This window comes from Enhydra lutris, unplaced genomic scaffold (genome assembly GCF_002288905.1).
Source record: "Enhydra lutris kenyoni isolate GAN:26980312 unplaced genomic scaffold, ASM228890v2 scaffoldscaffold1, whole genome shotgun sequence".
Lineage (NCBI taxonomy): Eukaryota > Metazoa > Chordata > Mammalia > Carnivora > Mustelidae > Enhydra > Enhydra lutris.
This window is the reverse complement of record NW_019154085.1, coordinates 11,979,788-12,000,229: the sequence shown is the minus strand read 5'-3', so window position 1 is coordinate 12,000,229 and position 20,442 is coordinate 11,979,788. Positions and strand designations below refer to the sequence as shown.

The 20,442-nt window shown below is 36.7% G+C and overlaps 1 protein-coding gene across 1 annotated transcript; it reads left to right on the top strand.

Annotated features, from left to right (window-relative positions):
- Positions 1 to 133: 133 nt before the first annotated feature.
- LOC111143829 (tRNA-yW synthesizing protein 5) lies at positions 134 to 20,040 on the top strand. The gene is made up of 8 exons (XM_022497758.1): positions 134 to 261; positions 4,951 to 5,105; positions 9,403 to 9,472; positions 12,342 to 12,386; positions 13,490 to 13,627; positions 15,343 to 15,430; positions 15,818 to 15,934; positions 18,980 to 20,040. Exons 1-8 carry the CDS (start codon positions 184 to 186, stop codon positions 19,234 to 19,236), a joined length of 948 nt encoding a protein of 315 aa, XP_022353466.1. The 5' UTR covers positions 134 to 183; the 3' UTR covers positions 19,237 to 20,040.
- Positions 20,041 to 20,442: the final 402 nt, after the last annotated feature.

Sequence of the window (20,442 nt, the reverse complement as noted above, 5' to 3'; positions counted from 1 at the left end):
GCAGCACGCCGCTCACGTAGAGGCCTTTTAGCCCCCAGTCTCGCTCTCCGACCGGCCACGCTCGCGCGTCCGCCGCTGCCACGGGCCTTTTCTCTCCGGCTCGTGTTTCCGGGCGGACGGTATTCTGAGGGACGCGTCAGGCCAGGGTTTCCCGGACTTGGAAGAGGACTGGCGCGAGCCACCATGGCCTGGCAGAGTATCCCGGTGCCTCGGCTTGAGGGCGTTTCGCAGGAACAGTTCGTGCAGCACCTCTACCCACAGGTGAGCCCCTCTCTACCACCTGGGCGGCTCTAGGTTGGTTTCTTGAGACCCAGAGTATGGGGAGGAGGCAGCGGGCGGCTGAGGAAGGTTGGTTGGCTCTGTGGCTAGGGGAGAGGGCGCATGGGGGATGACGAATGGCTCATCTGCTGAGTTTTCCAGAGAGAACAGCTCCACGTTTGTGGGGAGCAGGATGACAGCGGAGACCTGAGTGCGAGAAGCGGCTTGCTCACTGCGAAGAGTGGCCTCTCTGGGACTCTATGACGCTCTTTCCGTTACCATGGCAACGAAGGGAGCTTCCCCACCCCCACCCATCTTGTTTCGGGTTTCCTGAAGTTTAGAGGAGGTTTCACCGCCCCGCTGGTGGCGCAAAAGGTGCCTGTTAGTCTCTTCGAGTTGTTGGATTCAGAAGAGCAGTTTTTCACTGCCCTGAGCTAAAGGGGGAGCAGTGGGAATCCCTCAGGAAACTTCCACCTGTCTTGGATTCTAACTAACCTGGGTTCTAGTTCAGGCACTGGAAGCTCTTATTTGTGCAATTCGAACCTTTGTTCTTTTCGAGAATACTCAAGAGGAAAATATTAAAGAGAAATCTTTCTCCTTGCACTGCTTTGTAAGGGAACCCATACTTGAGAGAAACTGAGACTAAATAGCCCAGCAGGTATTTAAAGAAAAAATAATCCACAAGGATATAGTTGGTATGCTTACGGTTGATCTCTCCTCTCTCCCCGCAATTTTACTTGGTATTTACAAGTAAGAGTACAGTTCTCAGTATTAAAGAAGCAGGAATGAAGTTTTTTCTTTCAGGAGTTGGCAACCTACAGAGAGGATCTAAGCCTTCATTTATTTGTGGATCTAATGCTGGATGGTCTGTTGTTGCATCACAGAGTTTCATAAACTGGAAAATTGCAGACAACACTCTTGTCACAATGTAGTAAAATTAGAAATTAATGAAATGGGAAAACAAGATCTGTCTACTTGGAAACACTAAAGAAAATCTACGAGGGGACATAGTCTTCATATTTTTAACATGTTTTAATAATTAACAGTGTGATAATACGTGCATGAGTAGATAGACCAGAGAAATAAAACCAAAAGTCTGGAGATCTACATATATCCAGAAATAAAGATTTAAGTATGTGATGAACGTGAGATGTTCAGAATCACTGGAGCAGAGGAATTTTTAAATGAATGATGCTGGGGCAACTGGATTGTCATTGAAAAAATGATAAAATTAGATTTATATCTGACACCATATGCAAGAGTAATCTCTAAATGGATCAGAGAAACAAATATAAAAAAAACTACACAGTACTAGAAGAAAACACGGGTAAATTCTTCTATATTGTGGGCCTGTGAAAGGGCTTTCTAACTATGAAAATTCAGATGTAGTAAAAGATTAACATTTGAATACATAAAATACAAGCTGGGAAAAAATATTGACAACATGTTTCATAAAAGGGCCATAAAAGCCCGTGTATTTAAGAAATTTTTAAAAATACAGGGTGGGGTGTGAAAGGCCAAAAATCTGATAAAATGTGAGCAGTCGACAAAAAAAAAAAAAAAAAAAAAAAAAATCAAATGGCCTATAAACATGAAAAGATGTTCAACCTTCCTAATAAGAGAACTTCAGGCCACACTGATGTGCCATTTCTTATCCATCATTGGCAAAAAATCAAAAGGCTGATTTTTAGTAATACTACTCTTGGTGAGGCTGTGAAGGAACTGGCACTCTCACACTTTATGCCAAGTGGTACAACCCTTGTGGAGGGGAATTTGGCATATCTAATGAGACTGTGTATATGTTTATGATCCAGCCATCCTTTTAGGAGTTTACTTTGATGATTATTGCAAATAACCTAAAAAAAAACTATGCGTAGGAGAGTGATTGATTAAATTACTCATTACACATGGTATACAAAGCTGTAAAAAAGAATGAGGGAGATTAGCTTAACTGATAGCAGTGATTTCCAGGGTATGTTTTTAAATTAAAAAATCAAATTGCAAAAGAAAATATGTAACATGTCACCTTTTTGTGAAACAAGGGGAAACAAAGAAGTATATATGTTTTTGGTCTCTTTGAAAAAAAAAACAAAAAACAAAAAAAACAGGAATGATAAGCCGGAAATGAGACTGGTTAACTACAGTGGATGAGTGAATATGGGATAGAAGAATGTGGCTGTGGTGACCCTTTTGTATAGTTTCAACTTTTGGGATCCCATTAATGTTTTACCTTCTAAAGTAATAGTAATAATAAAATTAGCAAGGGTAAGGATGATTGAAAAACCCAAAACTCGGAGGAAGATAAGAAACCCAAGTCACTTTTACATATTAAACAAACATATTAAACAAACACTGAGCTCTAGTTAATAGACTTGCTTTTTATAGTGGCGTGACTTAGCAATTCTAAAAGTACTTACTGTGAATTTATGCAATTTAATTAATTAAAGATGAATCATTGATAGGAGTGAGGTTTCTCATTAAGAGAAAAGGGTTACAAATATATAAGCAAAAATTAAGATGAGTCTTGTGATATAAGATCGGAATTGAGGTATCAGTATTAGAAGTATTATGGTTCATTCATACGTATATCCATTGTGTGTGTGTGTGTGTGTGTGTGTGTGTGTGTGTGTGTGTAGTATATATGTGTGCTTGGAGAGAGAGATAAATAGATAACGGTAGCTATATGATACATATAAATAGGTGGGGTGAGGGGCTGTGCTCATGCACACGCACGCATATTTGGGAAAAGGGGGGATGAGTATACAGACTTGCACATATTTCCTAGCTCTGTCCACTGAGAAGGCCTGGTAGTAATGATAACCTCAATAGCAATGAACACCTCTAACACCCAGATCATGGTTTCTAAGTAGCATTACCTTTAAAAGAAACCAGAGCTGCTTGAAGAAATGACTGTGGAGCTGGGAATGAAAGAGTATAAAAGGATTCTGGATTGTGGGGTTTTTTTGCTATAAAATAAGGAAGTGTTAAGGTAAAAAGTCACAAGAGCCAGCTTGATTTGGATCCTCCTGGCCAAATATAAGATAATTCGAGCATCAAAATTATATCAGTAGATTATAACCAAGTGAATAAAATTAATAGGTGGAGATAAATTAGTTCGTTTTGACGTTAGCCAATTAATGTAGATGATGATGGAGTTTTTAAAAATCATAATTTTTGCCTCCATCATAATACTTAATTCAGGAATGAATTACCAGTTGATCAAAATTAATACCATAAATAATAGGGCAAAACATCGTGTGCTACCTGATGTGTTACACTGAGATGGATACAACATTGCTTCTTGTGGTACATTCCTTCTAAAAATGCATTACCCAGGGGCATCTGGGTGGCTCAGTGGTTAAGCGTGTGCCTTCAGCTCAGGTCATGATCCCAGGGTCCTGGGATTGAGCCCCGCATCAGGCTCCCTGCTTGGCAGGAAGCCTGCTTCTCCCTTTCCCACTCCCCCTGCTTGTATTCCCTCTCTTGCTGTCTCTCTCTCTGTCGAATAAATAAATAAAATCTTTGGGGAAAATAAATAAAAATAAAAATGCATAACCTGAATCCAATCATGAAAAAACATCAGATAAACCGAAATTGAAGGACATCCTACAAAATAACTGGTCTATATTTTTCAAAAACATCAAGATCATGGAAGAAGGCGGCTGAGGAACTGTTCAGATTGAGACATGGCAACTAAATGCAATGTGATATCTCAGAAATAGGGGGAAAAACACTATAAGGAATAATATTAGGGTAGTTAGGAAAATTTGGGTATGGACTGTGAAGTTGTAGTATTACATCAGTGCTAAATGTAATTTTGATAATTACTCTGTGGCTATGTAAGAAAAGGTCTTTTTTTTTTTCAGGAAATATGCTTCAGTTTTTGGAGATAAAGGAGTATGTCTGCAACTTAGAATTAGTTAAGAAAAAATTTAATTATTTTTAGTACTATGTTCCTCTCTATGCACACATAGTGAGAGTGAGAGCAAATTATAAAGTAAATGGGGCAAATGTTAAATTAACAGTTGGTGAACCAGAGTAAAGGGTATATGGGGATTCTTGCAACTTTCCACAACTTTGAAATAGTATCAAAATAAAAAATTACGAACAGTATTTGACTATAAAATACAAATTTTAATCATTATTTATATTTTGTCATAAATAACACTTGTGGAAATGCCTTTTTTTTTTTTTTTAAAGGTTGACTGAATTGAGAGAGAGTAAGTGTGAGGGTGGGGAGAGCAGAGGGAGAAAGAGAATCTTGAGCAGACTCCCCCTTGAGCACTTGAGCCCAGACGTGGGCCTCAATCCCATGACCCATGAGATTATGACCTGAGCTGAAACCACTAGTCAGATGCTCAACCGACTGAGGCACCCAGCTACCCTGAAATGCTTTAACTAATGTTCAGATTTCTGGTTCTCAGCTACTGATGGTACTGCTGTTTCATTTAGTTTGTTTTCCTAATGTTAAAGTTTCATTCCAAGTTTATTACATTGCTGTTCTCCTGCTCTATAGCATGCATTGTCGAAAGGTGTGAGTTTGAGTGTTTTAGGATCAAGAATAATTTCTTAATTGTTTTTGTCCTTCTATGGCCAAATAATATAATTAATATATAATATAATATAAATATAATTCCGGATATATTGTTCATTTTCCCTAATTTTTTGTTGAATGCTGTTCCCCACTTACAGAGAAAACCCCTGGTGTTGGAAGGAATTGACTTGGGGGCATGTACAAGCAAATGGACAGTGGATTACCTGAGCCAGGTTGGAGGGAGAAAAGAAGTAAAGATTCATGTCGCCGCGGTTGCCCAGATGGACTTCATTAGTAAGAACTTTGTGTATAGGTATTTTCTTCTGAGGTTTACTCTGGGACTACAAGTAACTTATTTTTGAACCTTGCAGATATTTTTGTGTTATTTTACAAAGACTGTATGGCATTTCCCCTTTTGGCTACTTTGATATCGTCACAGAATAGCTTTGTAATTTTAAAGAATAGCTTTTAAAAGACACGAATTCTGAGTTCACACAGTTACAGAAAGACATTTTCAAAGACCATTTTTTTCAAATAGGGTATTTGGCTTATAACTTCTGGAGCTATGGAAGGAACTGGATTTCTGTAACTGGAGTTAGAGTGCCTCTAACATTGGGTGTGCTATCCTCACTCCTGCTTCACTAATTAATAGATCTGACCTCATTAGTAATTGTTATAGAGTAATGAACTCTAAAGTTTTCCCTCATAACCTATTCTGATTTTTAATGCTCTTATTTTTAGAAGATTTTCTAATTCATAATTGTGACAGATACATAAGCCATGTTTTCTTTTTCTGCCCTCTTCAGAAATAAAGGACAGGTAGTTGTTATGTTTGATACAGTTTTTCATCAACTTCAAAGCTTTGGAAAAAAAATCACACTAAATTTTCTCTTTTGACAAAATAACCTTTAATACTTTTAATTTCCCTTGTGGTTGTCATTTTATGCTTTGGGATGTCTTAAAAGTAAAAAAGATAGTTAAACACTGCTGAATGTCCAACCTTGAAAGTTTTAAATGTTGTAATCTTATAAATACGTTATTTATTCCCATGTTTCATTAAAAATGCTAAAAAACAAATTATATTCTGGGCATGTGCAGTTTCCAGCAAATTCAGTCTATTGAAAAACCATGTAGTTCACAAAAGAGTGATTTTTAAAGAAAGGTGGTTCTCACTGTTCGTTCCAGAGTTTAGAGATGAGTTAAACAGAGCTTCTAATGTCCAGAGCCATTCCTTTCTCATTAGAGTTTTCCAGGCTCATATAGCAGCTTGCCAAAGTATTTCTTGGTTTTTGATCCTTTGAATATTCACCATTATAGTTTTGGTTTTTAATAGGCCGTGAATTGAATTTAATTGCCGTAAGTTTTTCTAAGTGTAAGAACTTTTCATTTTTTATTAAATCAAAAAGGTGGAAGAAAGTGCTGGAATGGTGAACATTTTTAAGCCAGCAGTTAATGATGTTTATTTTCCAGAGAGTCCAAAGCCATAACAAATGGGTATTGAAACTTCATCTTGAATTGCTTTGCTGTTTTGTCATGTTCCATAAACTTTTCAAAACTTGTTTTTGAATCACATATATTATGTAATAGTTCCTATCCCAGCTTTCTTCAAGCCTTTCACTGGAGCTACTGAAGAGTTGCAAGATTATTTTCTTAGTGCAAGAAAAAAAATAGATTTAGTCATTGTTGGCAGTTACCAGGGAGTAGGAAAGAAGGGAGGCATCTAGGTCAGAAAGGGTCTAGAAGGAAGAAATCCTCCTACACACATAAATCATTGTTATCACTTCAGTTCCAGGTTGCATTTCTGCTTACTTAAATATTTGAAGAGCAATACATTTCCAGGTCTTAGCTTTTACTTCTTTCTTCTTGGTGGCTCTCAGAACCGGGGTACTATGCGTGAGAGTATTGTGCGGTAAGAATACTGTTGGTATTAGTATTTAGGTCATAGATCTAAAGAAATAAATCAGTTTGACTCTTACAGCTTTAATTGCTTCTGTCTATCACATCATCTAATCCCTTTCATCATCCTGCTCTTATTATTTATTATACTTTTATTAAAGCAGCCTTTGCAAATGAGAAACAGGACCGTGTGAGATTTTTTTTTCTTTTTCTTAATGTTGGTAACTACTTTTGTCCTGCTGAAGGGTATATTACCATTGTTATTAACCCCACCACTTGTCCTTTACTGAGCGCTTACTATATACCAAGTACTGTGCCGTGCATCCTAGATCATATATTAGTCATTTAATTTAGAAAGTCTGTGAGGTAGTTTTTTGTTTGTTTGTTTTGTTTTCAATAATTATACAATCGAGAAAATAGAGGCTTAAAAACATTAAGTAACTTACCCAAGACCATACGGCTTGAAATAATGGAACCAGATTTGTACCCAAATTAGCCTGACTCCACAGAACCCATGATCCTAACCCCTTCTTTGATACTACCTCTCTTACTGGTCTGTTTACCAGTCCAGACGGATGGAACTTACATGGCAAATGTCCTTCTTTTTGAAACATGCATGGGATAGATTAAATCCTTGAGTCTAAGGAATTCCTAATTCCTACCTCATTTCCTCTTCTCTTAGCTTTGCTTCTACAGCTCTGACAGGCGCCATTACCCAAGGGAAAAAACTGCTGAGAGCACTCAAGTTCTGCTTCTCTGGGTTGAGTTACTCTATCTGCCCTGTTCTTAGAAAGGTCTTGAAACACTTTAGAGTTTTCAAGTAGTATCTAGTACAAAGATAAGCCGAGACAACTGCACCAAATAAGGGATATCTCTGGACCGGAGAGGCTTCCATATTTTCCCCAAACTCTTCAGAGTTGCTTTAGTAGGAATGAAGGGTTTGTGATGAGGTAAGAGATGGAAAACATTGCATAGGAGGATGCCAAGTAAATTTGTTGATATAATTAACTAGAAACTGTAGCAGCAAATTGGTCTTCAGGTGGCAGACTCCTTTCTTCTCTCTTGCAGTGCTCACTCTTACACATAATCATCAGCAGTGTCCTCAAGTTCAGATTGACATTCATGCCCACAGGACCCACTAGTCCATAATCTGGCAACAGATTCACTTAGCTTTACACAGGAATCCACATTTTAGCAGTATAGTATCAGTGGGAGTCCTTACACCAATCCAGGAGCCATTTTTTTGGGTTCACCAAGTGACAGCTTACTTGCAAGGGAACATGACTATAAAGATGGGTATAGAAACACCTTGGCTAAATTAAGCCACCTAGTCCATAGAAACCAATGACATGAAGTGGCCCATGAAATTTAGTTTCTAGGTTCCTCCAAGGGAGAAACTCAATGACAAGAGTTACACCACACAGGGAAGCCATATCTTTCCCTTCTTAACAAATAGTTATAATCCACGCATCAGCCTTTCAGTTTAGACATAGTTCATCAATCAGGGGTCATTTTTTACAACAAACAATGTTAACTGATATCACAGGTGACACTCTAGATTTATCTTAACCCAGCAGGTTTCTACAAAAGCATTGCTAGGAAAAGGTAAGCCCAAGGTCATCTTCTTACAGAGGAGAAAGGGTTTTTGCTAACCTTTTCTTCCCACTTCCTCGGTACAGAGTTCAAGTGGAAAGATACTTGGTGGTAAGAGTGAAAAGAAAAAGAAAAAAAAGAGAAAAGACTTCTACTCTTAATCAGAGGTTTGGAGGCTGGAGTGCAGTGAGGCTTAGGGGGAGAGGCTTTTGACCCAGATGCTTTTTAGGAGGTCATTGTCTTGATGTTACTATTACCAACTTCATGTCAGGGTCCCTACTTTTGCTTCTAGGATGGTGAAGGGACAGGATGGGAACCAGAAAAATGGTAGCCCTCCAGGCTCAAGAGTGACATAAAAGGAAACGACTGCTTATGTGATGTTCAGCCCTGTTTACCACAAGGGAAGGAGATAGCCATTTGAACAGAAATAATGAAGAAGAATAAAACTTGGTCACTTCCCTGAATTCTCCTTGAGGTATTCCTAAGACTTCAAATGACAGAGTGGTGAAGGAGAGTGAGAGCAGTGCTGTGAGCTTCTGTTTCCACTGGTAGTGCCAAAAGGCAGGAAGATGAGTGAGATAGTGAGGACTTGATCTCTCTGGACCATTTGCCTGGGGTCTCTTCCAAAGGGGCACTTTGTAGTTTGTCCCATTCCACAGTCACAAGACTTGTTTTGCCATGACACTTGAAGTAGCACATTTGAAAGTTTGTATATCCAGAGGTAAGCGGATACCACAGAAATATTTTTCTAACAGTAACTTGGAATAGGAGAGTATTGACATAAGAAGGATTCATCTGTCGCATAGATTTAAAAGTCCTTAATTTTTGAAATTGTAATTTTAGACAATCTAGGTCAAATAGAAAGGACCTAAATGAATTTTTAAAATTTAGAATTCCACATAATAGGTTATGATAAAATTGTAATTTTAGACAATCTAGGTCAAATAGAAAGGACCTAAAAGAATTTTGAAAATTTAGAATCCCACATAATAGGTTATGATAAAATGACAGCCATTATAAAACAGCAAAACATATACAACTGCGACAAGCCTATATGTATAGTGATAAGGGTATTTACTAGTTGATTTATTGAGTCCAAGGCTTCTTTGTCTTTATTTCAGAACTTTACCTTTTGATAAGTTGGTTCAGAGGGCAGCTGAAGAAAAGCATGAAGAATTCTTTATTTCAGAGGTAACTGATTTGAACCTATTTTCTTTAGAAAACATTAATATGTACATATTAGGTGGATTTTCTTATACAAGAATATTAGATATAAAAGAGCTGTAGCCTTCTATTTTTAAGGTTTGGTTTTGTATGCCAGTAGATCTAGTCTTGCTATTTATTAGATCTCAAACTTGGCCAAATTATTTTTCTGTGCCTCAGTATACTCACCTATAAAATGGGAACAGTTAAAGTACCTATTTAATAAGGTTTCTGTGACAGTTAAATAAAATCTGTAGAGTACTTAGCACAATGCCTGACATGTAGAAACTACTCCCTAAATGTTAGCGATTAATCATACTTTCTTTGAATATGCTTTGTTCTGGGGTGCCTGGGTGGCTCAGTCAGTTAAGCGGCGGCCTTCGGCTCAGGTCACGATCCTGGGGTCCTGGGATTGAGACTTGCATTGAGCTCCCTACTCAGCAAGGAGCCTGCTTCTTCCTCTACCTCTGCCTGTTGCTCCCCCTGCTTGTGCACTTTCGCCGTAAAAAAAAAAAAAAAAAAAAAAAAAGGAAAGAAAATGCTTTGGTCTGATGTGCAAAGTTCAAATGCCAAAGAACTTTATTTTCATATCTTATTGACCATCAGACTACTTTTATATTTTATTATTGTTATTATCAATGTGACTTCTGTTGTATTTGTTATGATATTTGTTCAGGATTAAATGCAGAAGAATTCTATTTATTTACATTATAATCCAGTTTTAAATAATTCAATTTAAATAGCTTGAGATAAAACATTGAGGCTTGGGGCGCCTGGGTGGCTCAGTGGGTTAAAGCCTCTGCCTTCGGCTCAGGTCACGATCCCGGGGTCCTGGGATCGAGCCCCGCGTCGGGCTCTCTGCTCAGCGGAGAGCCTGCTTCCCCCTCTCTCTCTCTGCCTGCCTCTCTGCCTACTTGTGATCTCTGCCTGTCAAATAAATAAATAAAATCTTTAAAAAACAAAAACAAAAAAAAACCATTGAGGCTTATATATATATATTTTTAAAAAATTCACTGTTATCTCAAAAGCACATTTTAAAAATGAACTGCTTTTCAAGCTTTGAATAAAGCCGTTGTCTGCGTTTGAGCCAGCTGGGCTGGTGGCCAGTTTGGTAGTGACAGGTGCTGCCTGCTCCTAGTTGTCTCAACAGGTAGTGGTTACACTAGATGACCACGAAGATGTGATTCTGTGGTATGATTAGATTAACTCACAGAGTTAATGGAATCAGTTAAGCAGATACCTGAACTAACAGTGTATATTCTTTTATATACTTTCCATAATCTTTAGACATAAATCCTTTATCTTGTGTCTCTTGTTTCTTTTACTTCACTTGACATCTCATGGCTCTTTAAATCTGTGCTGCTCATTACATTACCCTTGGACAGGAAAGTTCCAAAGGGCAGCTGACTATACATGTATATTTACATCTTAAAATGATGGAAGTATGTCAATAAGATGAACATAGACTGTCAGTTCAGTCTTCCAGGAAGCAGGTGTTAAGATGGAATTAGGAGTGCCGATAGGTTTGTTGGAGAATAATACCTCTGAAAGGAAAGGGGGGGATTGGGTAGGGGGAAGCCGTCAGACGGTGACCAAGATCGATGGACTCTGCCAGCTCACGCTGGAACTCCTAAGCAAAGGCTGCCTGTTAGAGGAGTCTCGTGTGGGTGGCAGTGTCTAAGCCTTTCACATCTTGCTCAGTCAGCGGTTGGGGCTGCCCCAAGAAGAGCCTTGAAAGGCTCTTGAAAGGCTGAGGTGGACCTGGAAGAATTAAGAGCTGGCAGCCAGAAGATAATCACACTCTTTGCAGCTAGAGATGAATTCTTTCTTGAAGGGGTTCTGAGCAGTGCACCTCATGAGTCTTTTTTTTTTTTTTTTTTCCAATCCTGAAATGTTAGAACTGGTAGAAAACTTTTAGAATTTTGAAGAACATACTTTGAAACCTATTTAGCCAATAATGAATTTATAGAAATTATCTGGTACTGCTTAAAAATAGAAAAACACTGGATCTGAGAATAGAGTTAAATTTTTGGTCATAGATTTATAATATGTTGTTAAAGTAAATAACATGGATTTTTTTGAATGTTGTGTTATAGTGGTCAGTGTAGGTATAAAAGAGGCAGAATTCTTGAGTTGGATTGCCCTTGTGCTTGACCCAGCATCTCAGTTCTCCTGTTTCTTAGAGGAAATGCAAACAACAGTAGTGCTTTATAATTCAAACAGTTCCCTCTTATAACTACTCAGTGAAGGTCAATGGGCAGTTTTTTCAATTCAAGTATCAACATAAATGTACTACTCTGAAATGACTTTTTTTTTTTGAAATGACATATTTCTGATTCATACATGAGCAGACTGTAAAGGATTTGGCTTGAGAATTTATATGTCCATGGTAGGCTTAATTTGGTAAAATGCAGTGTTCCAGATTTTTAAAAAAATGTATTACTGAAAGTATAATTATTTTATTTATCATCTATTCTACATTTGCATTATATTAACAAGTTTGTTATTGACCTCAACAATACCTTGAGATCATGTATGTTTTACAAATGAGAATTCTTTTAAGACTTGCTGTTAAGAGTCTAAATAATTTAAAGTGCAAATTAAGCATTGCGTTTTAGATATAGTAGGTGTGTGTTGCCTTTCATATTTATGTAATATTTTATGGATCCAGTCATTATTACACACAGCCTATAAAGACATTTCTTCACATGGCCACCAGAGAGCATTAGTAGAAAGGGTAAGAAGACGGAACTGTTTCAAAAACAACTGGGTTAGATTTTAAAACTCATTTCCTCTGTCTTTACTTTCTATTATTTTTACATGAATATTTATGTTACTTTTCTTTCGGGTGTTTAAGGATGAGAAGTACTACCTACGGTCGCTTGGGGAAGACCCTAGAAAGGTAAGAATTCTGAATGTAAAACAAAGGCTTAAAACCTAATGGATGTATATATTTAAACTGGCACTGTGGTTTTTATACTTACTGCCTGACATATGACCTGTTTCTTCTTTTTCCCATTCTTTTCTCAATGATTTCTGCCCCTGAATAAGAAGTAAAGTTATTAGCGGGTGCCTTAGTAGTTCAGTCAGCTGAGTGGCCAATTCTTGATTTTGACTCAGGTTATGATCTCAGGGTCCTGGGATCAAGCCCTGAGTCAGGCTCTGCACTCTGCAGTGAGTCTGCTTGAGGATTTTCCCCCTCTCTCTCTGCCCTTCCTCTGCCCCTCCCCTGCTTGCATGCGTGTATGCTCGCTCTCTCTCTAAAATAAGTAAGTGAATCTTTAAAAGAAGAAAAGAAGTAAAATTATTAAAAGTTGATTAGTTTTTAAGTAGGACCATAGTATCTTAGTGTTTAAAGTCATCTCCTCTAGTCTCAACACAAAAAATCCTTTCTACTATATTTTACAGATAGCCATTCAGCTAATAAAATATAATCTAAATTAATTATTAAAATACTGAATAATTTACTAATACAAGCTTTGACATGTATTCAGAGTCATATTAATATGGTGCGGTGTTAGGGAATGGTCCCTAAAATGATTAAGTGAGATTCTGTTTTTTCCTTTTTCTGTCTCCATTTAGTTCTTTAACTTCTTTTAGCCTCTTCCCTCGGTAAAATCCACAGGTTTAACATAGTTGATAACGTTCAGATTGTTGACTGCTAAATTTTAAATCCTTGTTATTGGAGTAGATGGCAAGTGTATGATTGTTGTCTAAATAGGAAGAACCTATTAAAGAAGCATGTTAAGCTTAACGGTCCTGATGGCGTTGAGTCTGCAGCCTGCTGCTTGGTCTGTTATTCCTTCATTTGAAAGCTCATGTGTTGACTGTGGTCCCTTACTAGTATTTTACAGCAGTGAACAGAGTTTTACCCCATTCCTCCTTAATACCATGGGATCTGATGGCAGTCTGAGATAAAACAAGCATTACATAAATATTGCATTTATTATTAACATTAAAATTGCAATTATTGTTAAAATTCTTACCATGTTTCTTTCAATGCAGGATGTTGCAGATATCAGAAAGCAGTTTCCTTTGCTGGAAGGAGATATTAAGTTTCCAAAATTTTTCAAGGAGGAGCAGTTCTTCTCCAGTGTTTTTCGAATTAGCTCACCAGGATTACAACTTTGGACCCACTATGATGTATGCTACATTAATGAGAAATCTGAAGCTACAGTAGATATTTAGTCTTTAGAGACATAGCATTTACAGTTTCAACTTTCTGTAGATTACCCTAAAGATCTTGCAGACATAATTTGCTGAAACATGAGATTTGAAAACAGGGGCTCTGCAAGTTGGTGATATGGGAATAAATTATTTAATGCCGTAGCCTAGTTAGTGTCTCACATTTGCATTGCTCTGTGATAGTGTTCTTGATTTATTATATTTTGTGCATGTGTGTGTTAAGTTTTATGAAGCGGATTTTGAGTATGTGAAAAATGGCCATCAGATGAGGGGGAAAGTTGTACAAGTGGAAAAAGCAGTAAGGTTGTGACAATGAGGATGTGGAAATGATAGACGTAACTAGATGGAACTGTTACTCAAGAGAAAGCAGAAGTTTGTGGAGAGCCATTTCCAGGTATAAGAATTCGGGGATTTCTGATGGCCTTAGATTATACATCCCTTGAGAATGTGAAATGTACACTGTATTTGTTGAGCAGGAAGATGTATAGAATATTGCCCCTGATCATTTACTCTATGGTATTATAATTTTACTTGCTTAAATATATGCATATAAATATTATGAACACATTAAAAGTATAATATTGTGTATGGTTTGGTATTGGGTAGAGGAGTATAGGAAGCTAAAGCAATACCTAATAGGTTTCTAAAGATAATTTTTTAAAAAACTCTAAATCAAGCTATATTAAGTTTTATGTTATAATTCAGCAGAGGACCCCTTGGGAGGATTTTAACATCATAACTAATTAAATGAGATAAACATAAATTCTTAACTTATTTTTTAAAGGTTTTACATAAATGATATAGTGAAAAAATGATGTGGTAACTTAAATTTTTAATTGTATTGTGTGACTTAAATTTTAACTAGTATCACTTTTATCTAGATTTATAATAGAATTCTATATAGCTTTTCTTACATTAAAAATAAGTCAAAGGAATGCTTGTTATGTAGTTAAAGTTTACATAAGAAAAGGGTTAGTATTGAAAATTGCTTAGGTAGAAGTGATATGTAAATAATTATGAATATATCTTGCTTAGTATGTATTTTAATTCCTTGGCTGAGAATTACATATCTCTGCCTTTTAACATTTTCCACAAAGTGCAGAAATAGTTAAGATTACTCCATTAATAAGTACATCAAGAAAAATTTGCCAGGTTATAATCCTATAGAAATAATTTAGAAATGAAGATGCCTGCAAATAAATTATGGTTGCCCATATATATTTAAAGAGTTTTAACTTAATTAAGGGTTGATTACAGCAGTTACCTTGTGTTGTTTTCCCAAGGTCTAACTACCTTGGGAAAAGGTAGTTATTTCCCAAGTGCTTTCAGTCTGTTGCCTGATATTGGCTATACAGCATTCCTTGATAGATGAGTATGAACTAACCAAGGAGAGCCTCCGTGTCAGAGTGGTGGGGCAGGGGCAAATAGTGCTCAGATTTCCTGATGGCTTGCCAGGCTTTTCCATTTTAAGGCGGTGCTGCAGGAACATCCTTAATAAAGGTACAGCTGTATTTACAGTACAAATGTTTGCATTGTTAGAATATTAGTATAAGTGTTTTAGATAATGTGAGTCAAGTCTCTAGGATTTACATTTAACTGTTTGGAATATACCATTGGTTCTGTTTATTTAAATTTTAGATATTGCTTCTCCGTAAGTTCTTATTGTCCTTCAGGTCATGGATAACTTCTTAATACAAGTGACAGGAAAAAAGCGTGTTGTGCTCTTCAGTCCTCGAGATGCCCAGTATTTATATTTATCAGGTACTTCTCTTTTAGGTTTGTATTTCTGAAGTCTAGTCTGTTCAGTTACACTTTTTGGGAAACCTCTTTATTTTCATAGAAAAACATCTAAAGGCTTCTTTCTAAATGAAGTATTTGTGTTCTCCATGTGTACATATGTAATGATAGGCTATATGAACAATGAAATTTTCAGGTTTTCTTAATTATAGTACATGAATGTCAGCAGTCATAAAGGATGGATCATTGAAAATCATCTTAGGTTTCAGGAGAATAGTAACAGTTCTTACATTGTGGATACAATAAATAATGGTACAGAGAAGAATACATTTTCAAGTCTATATTTGTGGTTACCTTTTAAGAAATGCTAACTTTACTTACTCTATATTATTCTTTTTTGGAACTTTTAAGGTACTAAATCAGAAGTGCTGGATATAGATAAGCCAGACTTAACTAAATATCCACTGTTTTCCAAGGCTAGAAGGTATGAATGTTCCCTGAAAGCTGGAGATGTATTATTCATTCCTGGTAAGATTTCTAGACCTCATTCATTTACTTTTTATAAAATCTATGCTCTGTCACTCATCCATTACATGATTTTTTGAGTACAGAAGTGTATGTTACATGTTTTCTGTCCTATACAAGTTGATTTTTATATACAGCTGTGTATGTGTGTTTAAAGTATGCTTGAGCAAATTCTTTTTTTTTTTTTTTTAAGATTTTATTTATTTATTTGACAGAGATCACAAGCAGGCAGAGGCAGGCGGGGGCTGGGGAAAGTAGGCTCCCCACCGAGCAGAGAGCCCGATGCTGGGCTCGATCCCAGGACCTGAGATCATGACCTGAGCCGAAGGCAGAGGCTTAACCCACTGAGCCACCCAGGTGCCCTGCTTAAGCAAATTCTTATAAAATTAACAATCTTGCTTTTCAAAAGCAATCTATAATATAACATTATACTCTTAAGTTATGTTGTTAAATGACATCAAACAAGGTATTTTATAACTGGGAAAAGATTATACCTTGTTGTTCTTTTTAATCATTTCTAAAATATTTGTATATTGGGTGGCACAGTGGGCTAAGCATCCAACTCTTGTTTGGCTCAGGTCCTGATCTCAGGGTTGTGAGATTAAGCCTCACATTGGGCTCTGCACTCAGCACAGAGTCTGCTTAAGACTTTCCCCTCCCTCTCTCTGTCTCTCTAAAATAAATAAGTAAATCTTAAAAAAAAAAAAAAAATTGCATATTTTAGAACTAAGTCACTTAAGTATTTGCCAAGAAATGGTAAGTGTATTTCAAAGCCAAAACAGATTAGAGATTTTATTAAATATCAAATTGTTATAATCCCAACACCTATGATGTCTTATGTGTGCATTATTTTCTAGGGTTTGAATTAGTATCACTTAATTTCTTTGTACAATAACTAGGTATTCATTTTTAGTAGTGATGTAATGAACATCTGTAATTATTCAAAAGTGAATACCTTAAGATTATAAAAACCATAATTAAGATTAAAGGAATGTGTTAACAAATTGTTTGTATAGTCACATTTCTCATATTTAAGTTAATACATTTTTAATCATTAATACCTCACCTGGGTGGCTCAGATGGAATAAGCATCTGCCTTCGGCTCAGGTCATGATCTTAAGAGTCCTGGAATAGAGCCCCATACCTGGCTTCTAGCTCAGCAGGGAGTCTGCCTCTCCTCCCTCTGCCTCTCCCCCTTTTGTTTGTGCTCTCTCTTTCAAATGAATAAATAAAATTTAGGGGAAAAAATGCCTCTTTTTCAGTGACAGAATTAAGAAAAAAAGTATTAATAAAAATATGATGATCCCATTTGGGGCTATATTATAAATTGCTTGAGGATAAGGAACTGTATTTTAGCAATCTTTGTATTCTCCAAGGGGCCTGATACAATGTCTTTAACATAATTGATTGTCTATAAAAATTTGATACATTAATTTCTTATTCTGATTTTTTTATAAACAGTCAACACACTAGTCTTTAAATCCATTAGTATTGCTTAAATTTTTTGGTTTCATATCTTCAGAGAATGGTTAAGAGCTATGCAGTTTCTCTTATTCTGTATAAAACTTAAAAAAAAAAAAGCCAGAAATACTTAACATTTGCATATATTTTGAAATAAAAGCAAAACCCCCATCTTTGCATTTAAATTTAACAGAATGGTTAGCTTTTTTCATGTTATGTTGAATGAGGAAAAAGATTCTGAAAGAATAGTTAAGATTAAATCCATGTTTGAAACTAGTTTTGCAAATCAAAATATTTTAAGCTTTTGTTTTTCCTAGAGCACTCTTAGAATGAGTTTGTTTCTAAAATTTAGCATCTTGTAAATCTTACTTTTTCCCATTCATAAAATTAAACATTTTTTGATGTGACTAGTATTTTAAGATTTTATTTATTTATTTGAGAGAGAGTACTGAGGCTTGAGGGCAGAGGGAGAGGGAGAAGCAGACTCCCCACTGAGCAGGGAGTCCCACTCAGGGCTCCATCCCAGGACCCTGAGATTATGACAGTACAGAAGGCAGACCAGATGCTTAACGGACTGAGCCACCTCGGTGCCCCATTTACATTCCTAGTATTTCGTCTTGGTTATATTGTGATGGTGCTTTCATATTCCTATAGCACCTATAGTCTGAAAACATTTAGACTCAATTGAAAACAAAGAAATAAACGTTCTAGAGGAAGTGAAGAATTAATTAGCTATATCATATGATAGTTGATTCATCTTCTCCACCACCAAAATATTTGCTTTAGTTTTATATACTTACTGTACAGGAGCCGAAAGAAATATGACATTTATAACTGCATTCCAAATAGAAGTATAAAACTAAGGAGGCTACAATGAGTGCAAAATTAAGCAAGTTAGAAAACCAAATGCAAGGGCGCCTGGGTGGCTCAGTGGGTTAAGCCTCTACCCTCAGCTCAGGTCGTGATCTCAGGGTCCTGGGATCGAGCCCCACATCAGGCTCTCTGCTCAGCAGGGAGCCTGCTTCCCCCTCTCTCTGCCTGCTTCTCTGCCTACTTGTGATCTCTCTCTTTCTCTGTTGAATAAATTAATAAAATCTTAAAAAAAAACAAAAAAAAACCCAAATGCAGCTTGAATGGGACATCTGAGAACAAAAGTATTGTGCTGAGGCAGAAAAGGTCAAAGATACTCCTCAAATAATTGAAATGTTCTGTGTACAAAAAGTAAACATTTTTAATGTGGTTGTATGACTCAGGAAGTGTAAACAAGTAACACAAAACATAGCCCCAAATTACAGAACTACAAAACAAATGTAACTTTATTATGTCTTTCAAGTTAAAAGGAAAAATTGCTGTTTCCAAAGGTTTTAAAAGTAGGGTTGTGTTATTGACACTTTAAATTGGTTGGCAATTCATAAAAGTTAAAATGATTCTGTTAAAAGCTGGGAGTGTGCTAACGAAGGGATCTAGTTACAAGAATTTTGCATTGGCTATATGCAATTTGTGATATTTCGCTGACATTTTGGGTTTGTTTTTTTTTTTACTCTAGGTTTTATTTTTAACTTTTTTTTTTCTTTAAACTTTCTCCAGCTTTATGGTTCCATAACGTGATTTCTGAAGAGTTTGGAGTGGGAGTGAATATCTTTTGGAAGCACCTTCCATCTGAATGCTATGACAAAACAGATACCTATGGAAACAAAGATCCTACAGCAGCATCAAGAGCTGCACAAATTTTGGACAGAGCTTTAAAAACACTGGCTGAATTACCAGAGGAATACAGGGACTTCTATGCACGGCGAATGGTCTTACACATTCAAGATAAAGCCTATAGCCGAAACTTTGAGTAAATAATGAAGTGGATGCCATGAATACAAACTTTTAAATACAGTTCAGCTCAAATACTGGAAAAATATCACCACATATAAATTATTTTTTAGAAGATTCATTCCTTGTTAAAATAGGAAGGAAAAGCCTGACATTTGTAGATTAAATAAATATGAATTGGTGTTTATGTGGTTTCTATTTAATACAGATTGTTATGGTTCAAAGACTGCTATCCTTGGTGGGACCACTTGAGCTTTCAGATGCAAATGACTGAAAATCCAACTGAAAATGACTTAATAAAGTGTATTGAATCATTATACAGAAGTCTGCTAATAGAATGGGGCTTTAGTAGTTCTGATCCAGTGATTCAGTGGTATCACCAAGAGCCCTAGTTTTTTTCCTCCCATTTTCAACCGCAGCACTGGCATCATCCTAAGGCTGGCTACCCTTGTGGTCATGGGATGATTGCCAGTAGCAGTTTGAGCCACGTGCATCTTCATTTACATGCAGTGGGGGAGTCGGGCTGGATTCCAAGGGCCTTCTCTTAATATGCAAAAGCTTTCCCAGGATTTGCCACCAAATCCTTGGGTCTCATTGATTTAAAGGAGCTTAGACCTCTCCATCCCTGAGTTAGTCACTGGGAAAGGGTATGGAATAATCCTTAGTCCAGCTGGTTCTCTAGGAGTTTAGAATGCTCTTCCTCTGAGGCACATGGGGTATATATGGGGACAGCATGGATCATTTTTTAAATCAGGATTCAGATTAGGGAAAAAGGTGAACAACCATTATCTACTACATTTGTCTTTTAAATTTTTTATTTTTTTAAAGATTTTATTTGATGGAGAGAGAGAAAGTACAAGCAGGGGGAACAGCAAGGAGAGGGAGAAGCAGGCTCCCTGCTGAGTAGAGAGCCTGGCATTTGTCTCCATCCCAGGACCCTGGGATCGATCGTGACCTGAACTGAAGCAGACATCTGTATGACTGACTGAGCCACCCAGGCACCCCCTTTTGAGCTTTTTAAAAACACAGATGTCTAGGCCCCAACTTTGTAGATTTTGATTTAGTATATTTGGGGTTTGGTATAGTATCTGTATTTGGTAAGCCTCATAGGTTTTGATGTATAATCAGGATTAGAACGATTGGATCAGATGATAGTGATTTGGATTATTAGTTTTGTGATTCATCCAAAACATGTTTAATCTGATCCTGGTTTTTCTTGGCACTCAATG

Bases quoted from the DNA above. Each gene is read 5' to 3' on its own strand.
- LOC111143829 (XM_022497758.1), top strand. From the start codon at position 184: ATGGCCTGGCAGAGTATCCCGGTGCCTCGGCTTGAGGGCGTTTCGCAG. The intron at 262-4,950 runs GTGAGCCCCTCT...CCCCACTTACAG, and splicing joins TGCAGCACCTCTACCCACAG to AGAAAACCCCTGGTGTTGGA. The intron at 15,935-18,979 runs GTAAGATTTCTA...AACTTTCTCCAG, and splicing joins AGATGTATTATTCATTCCTG to CTTTATGGTTCCATAACGTG.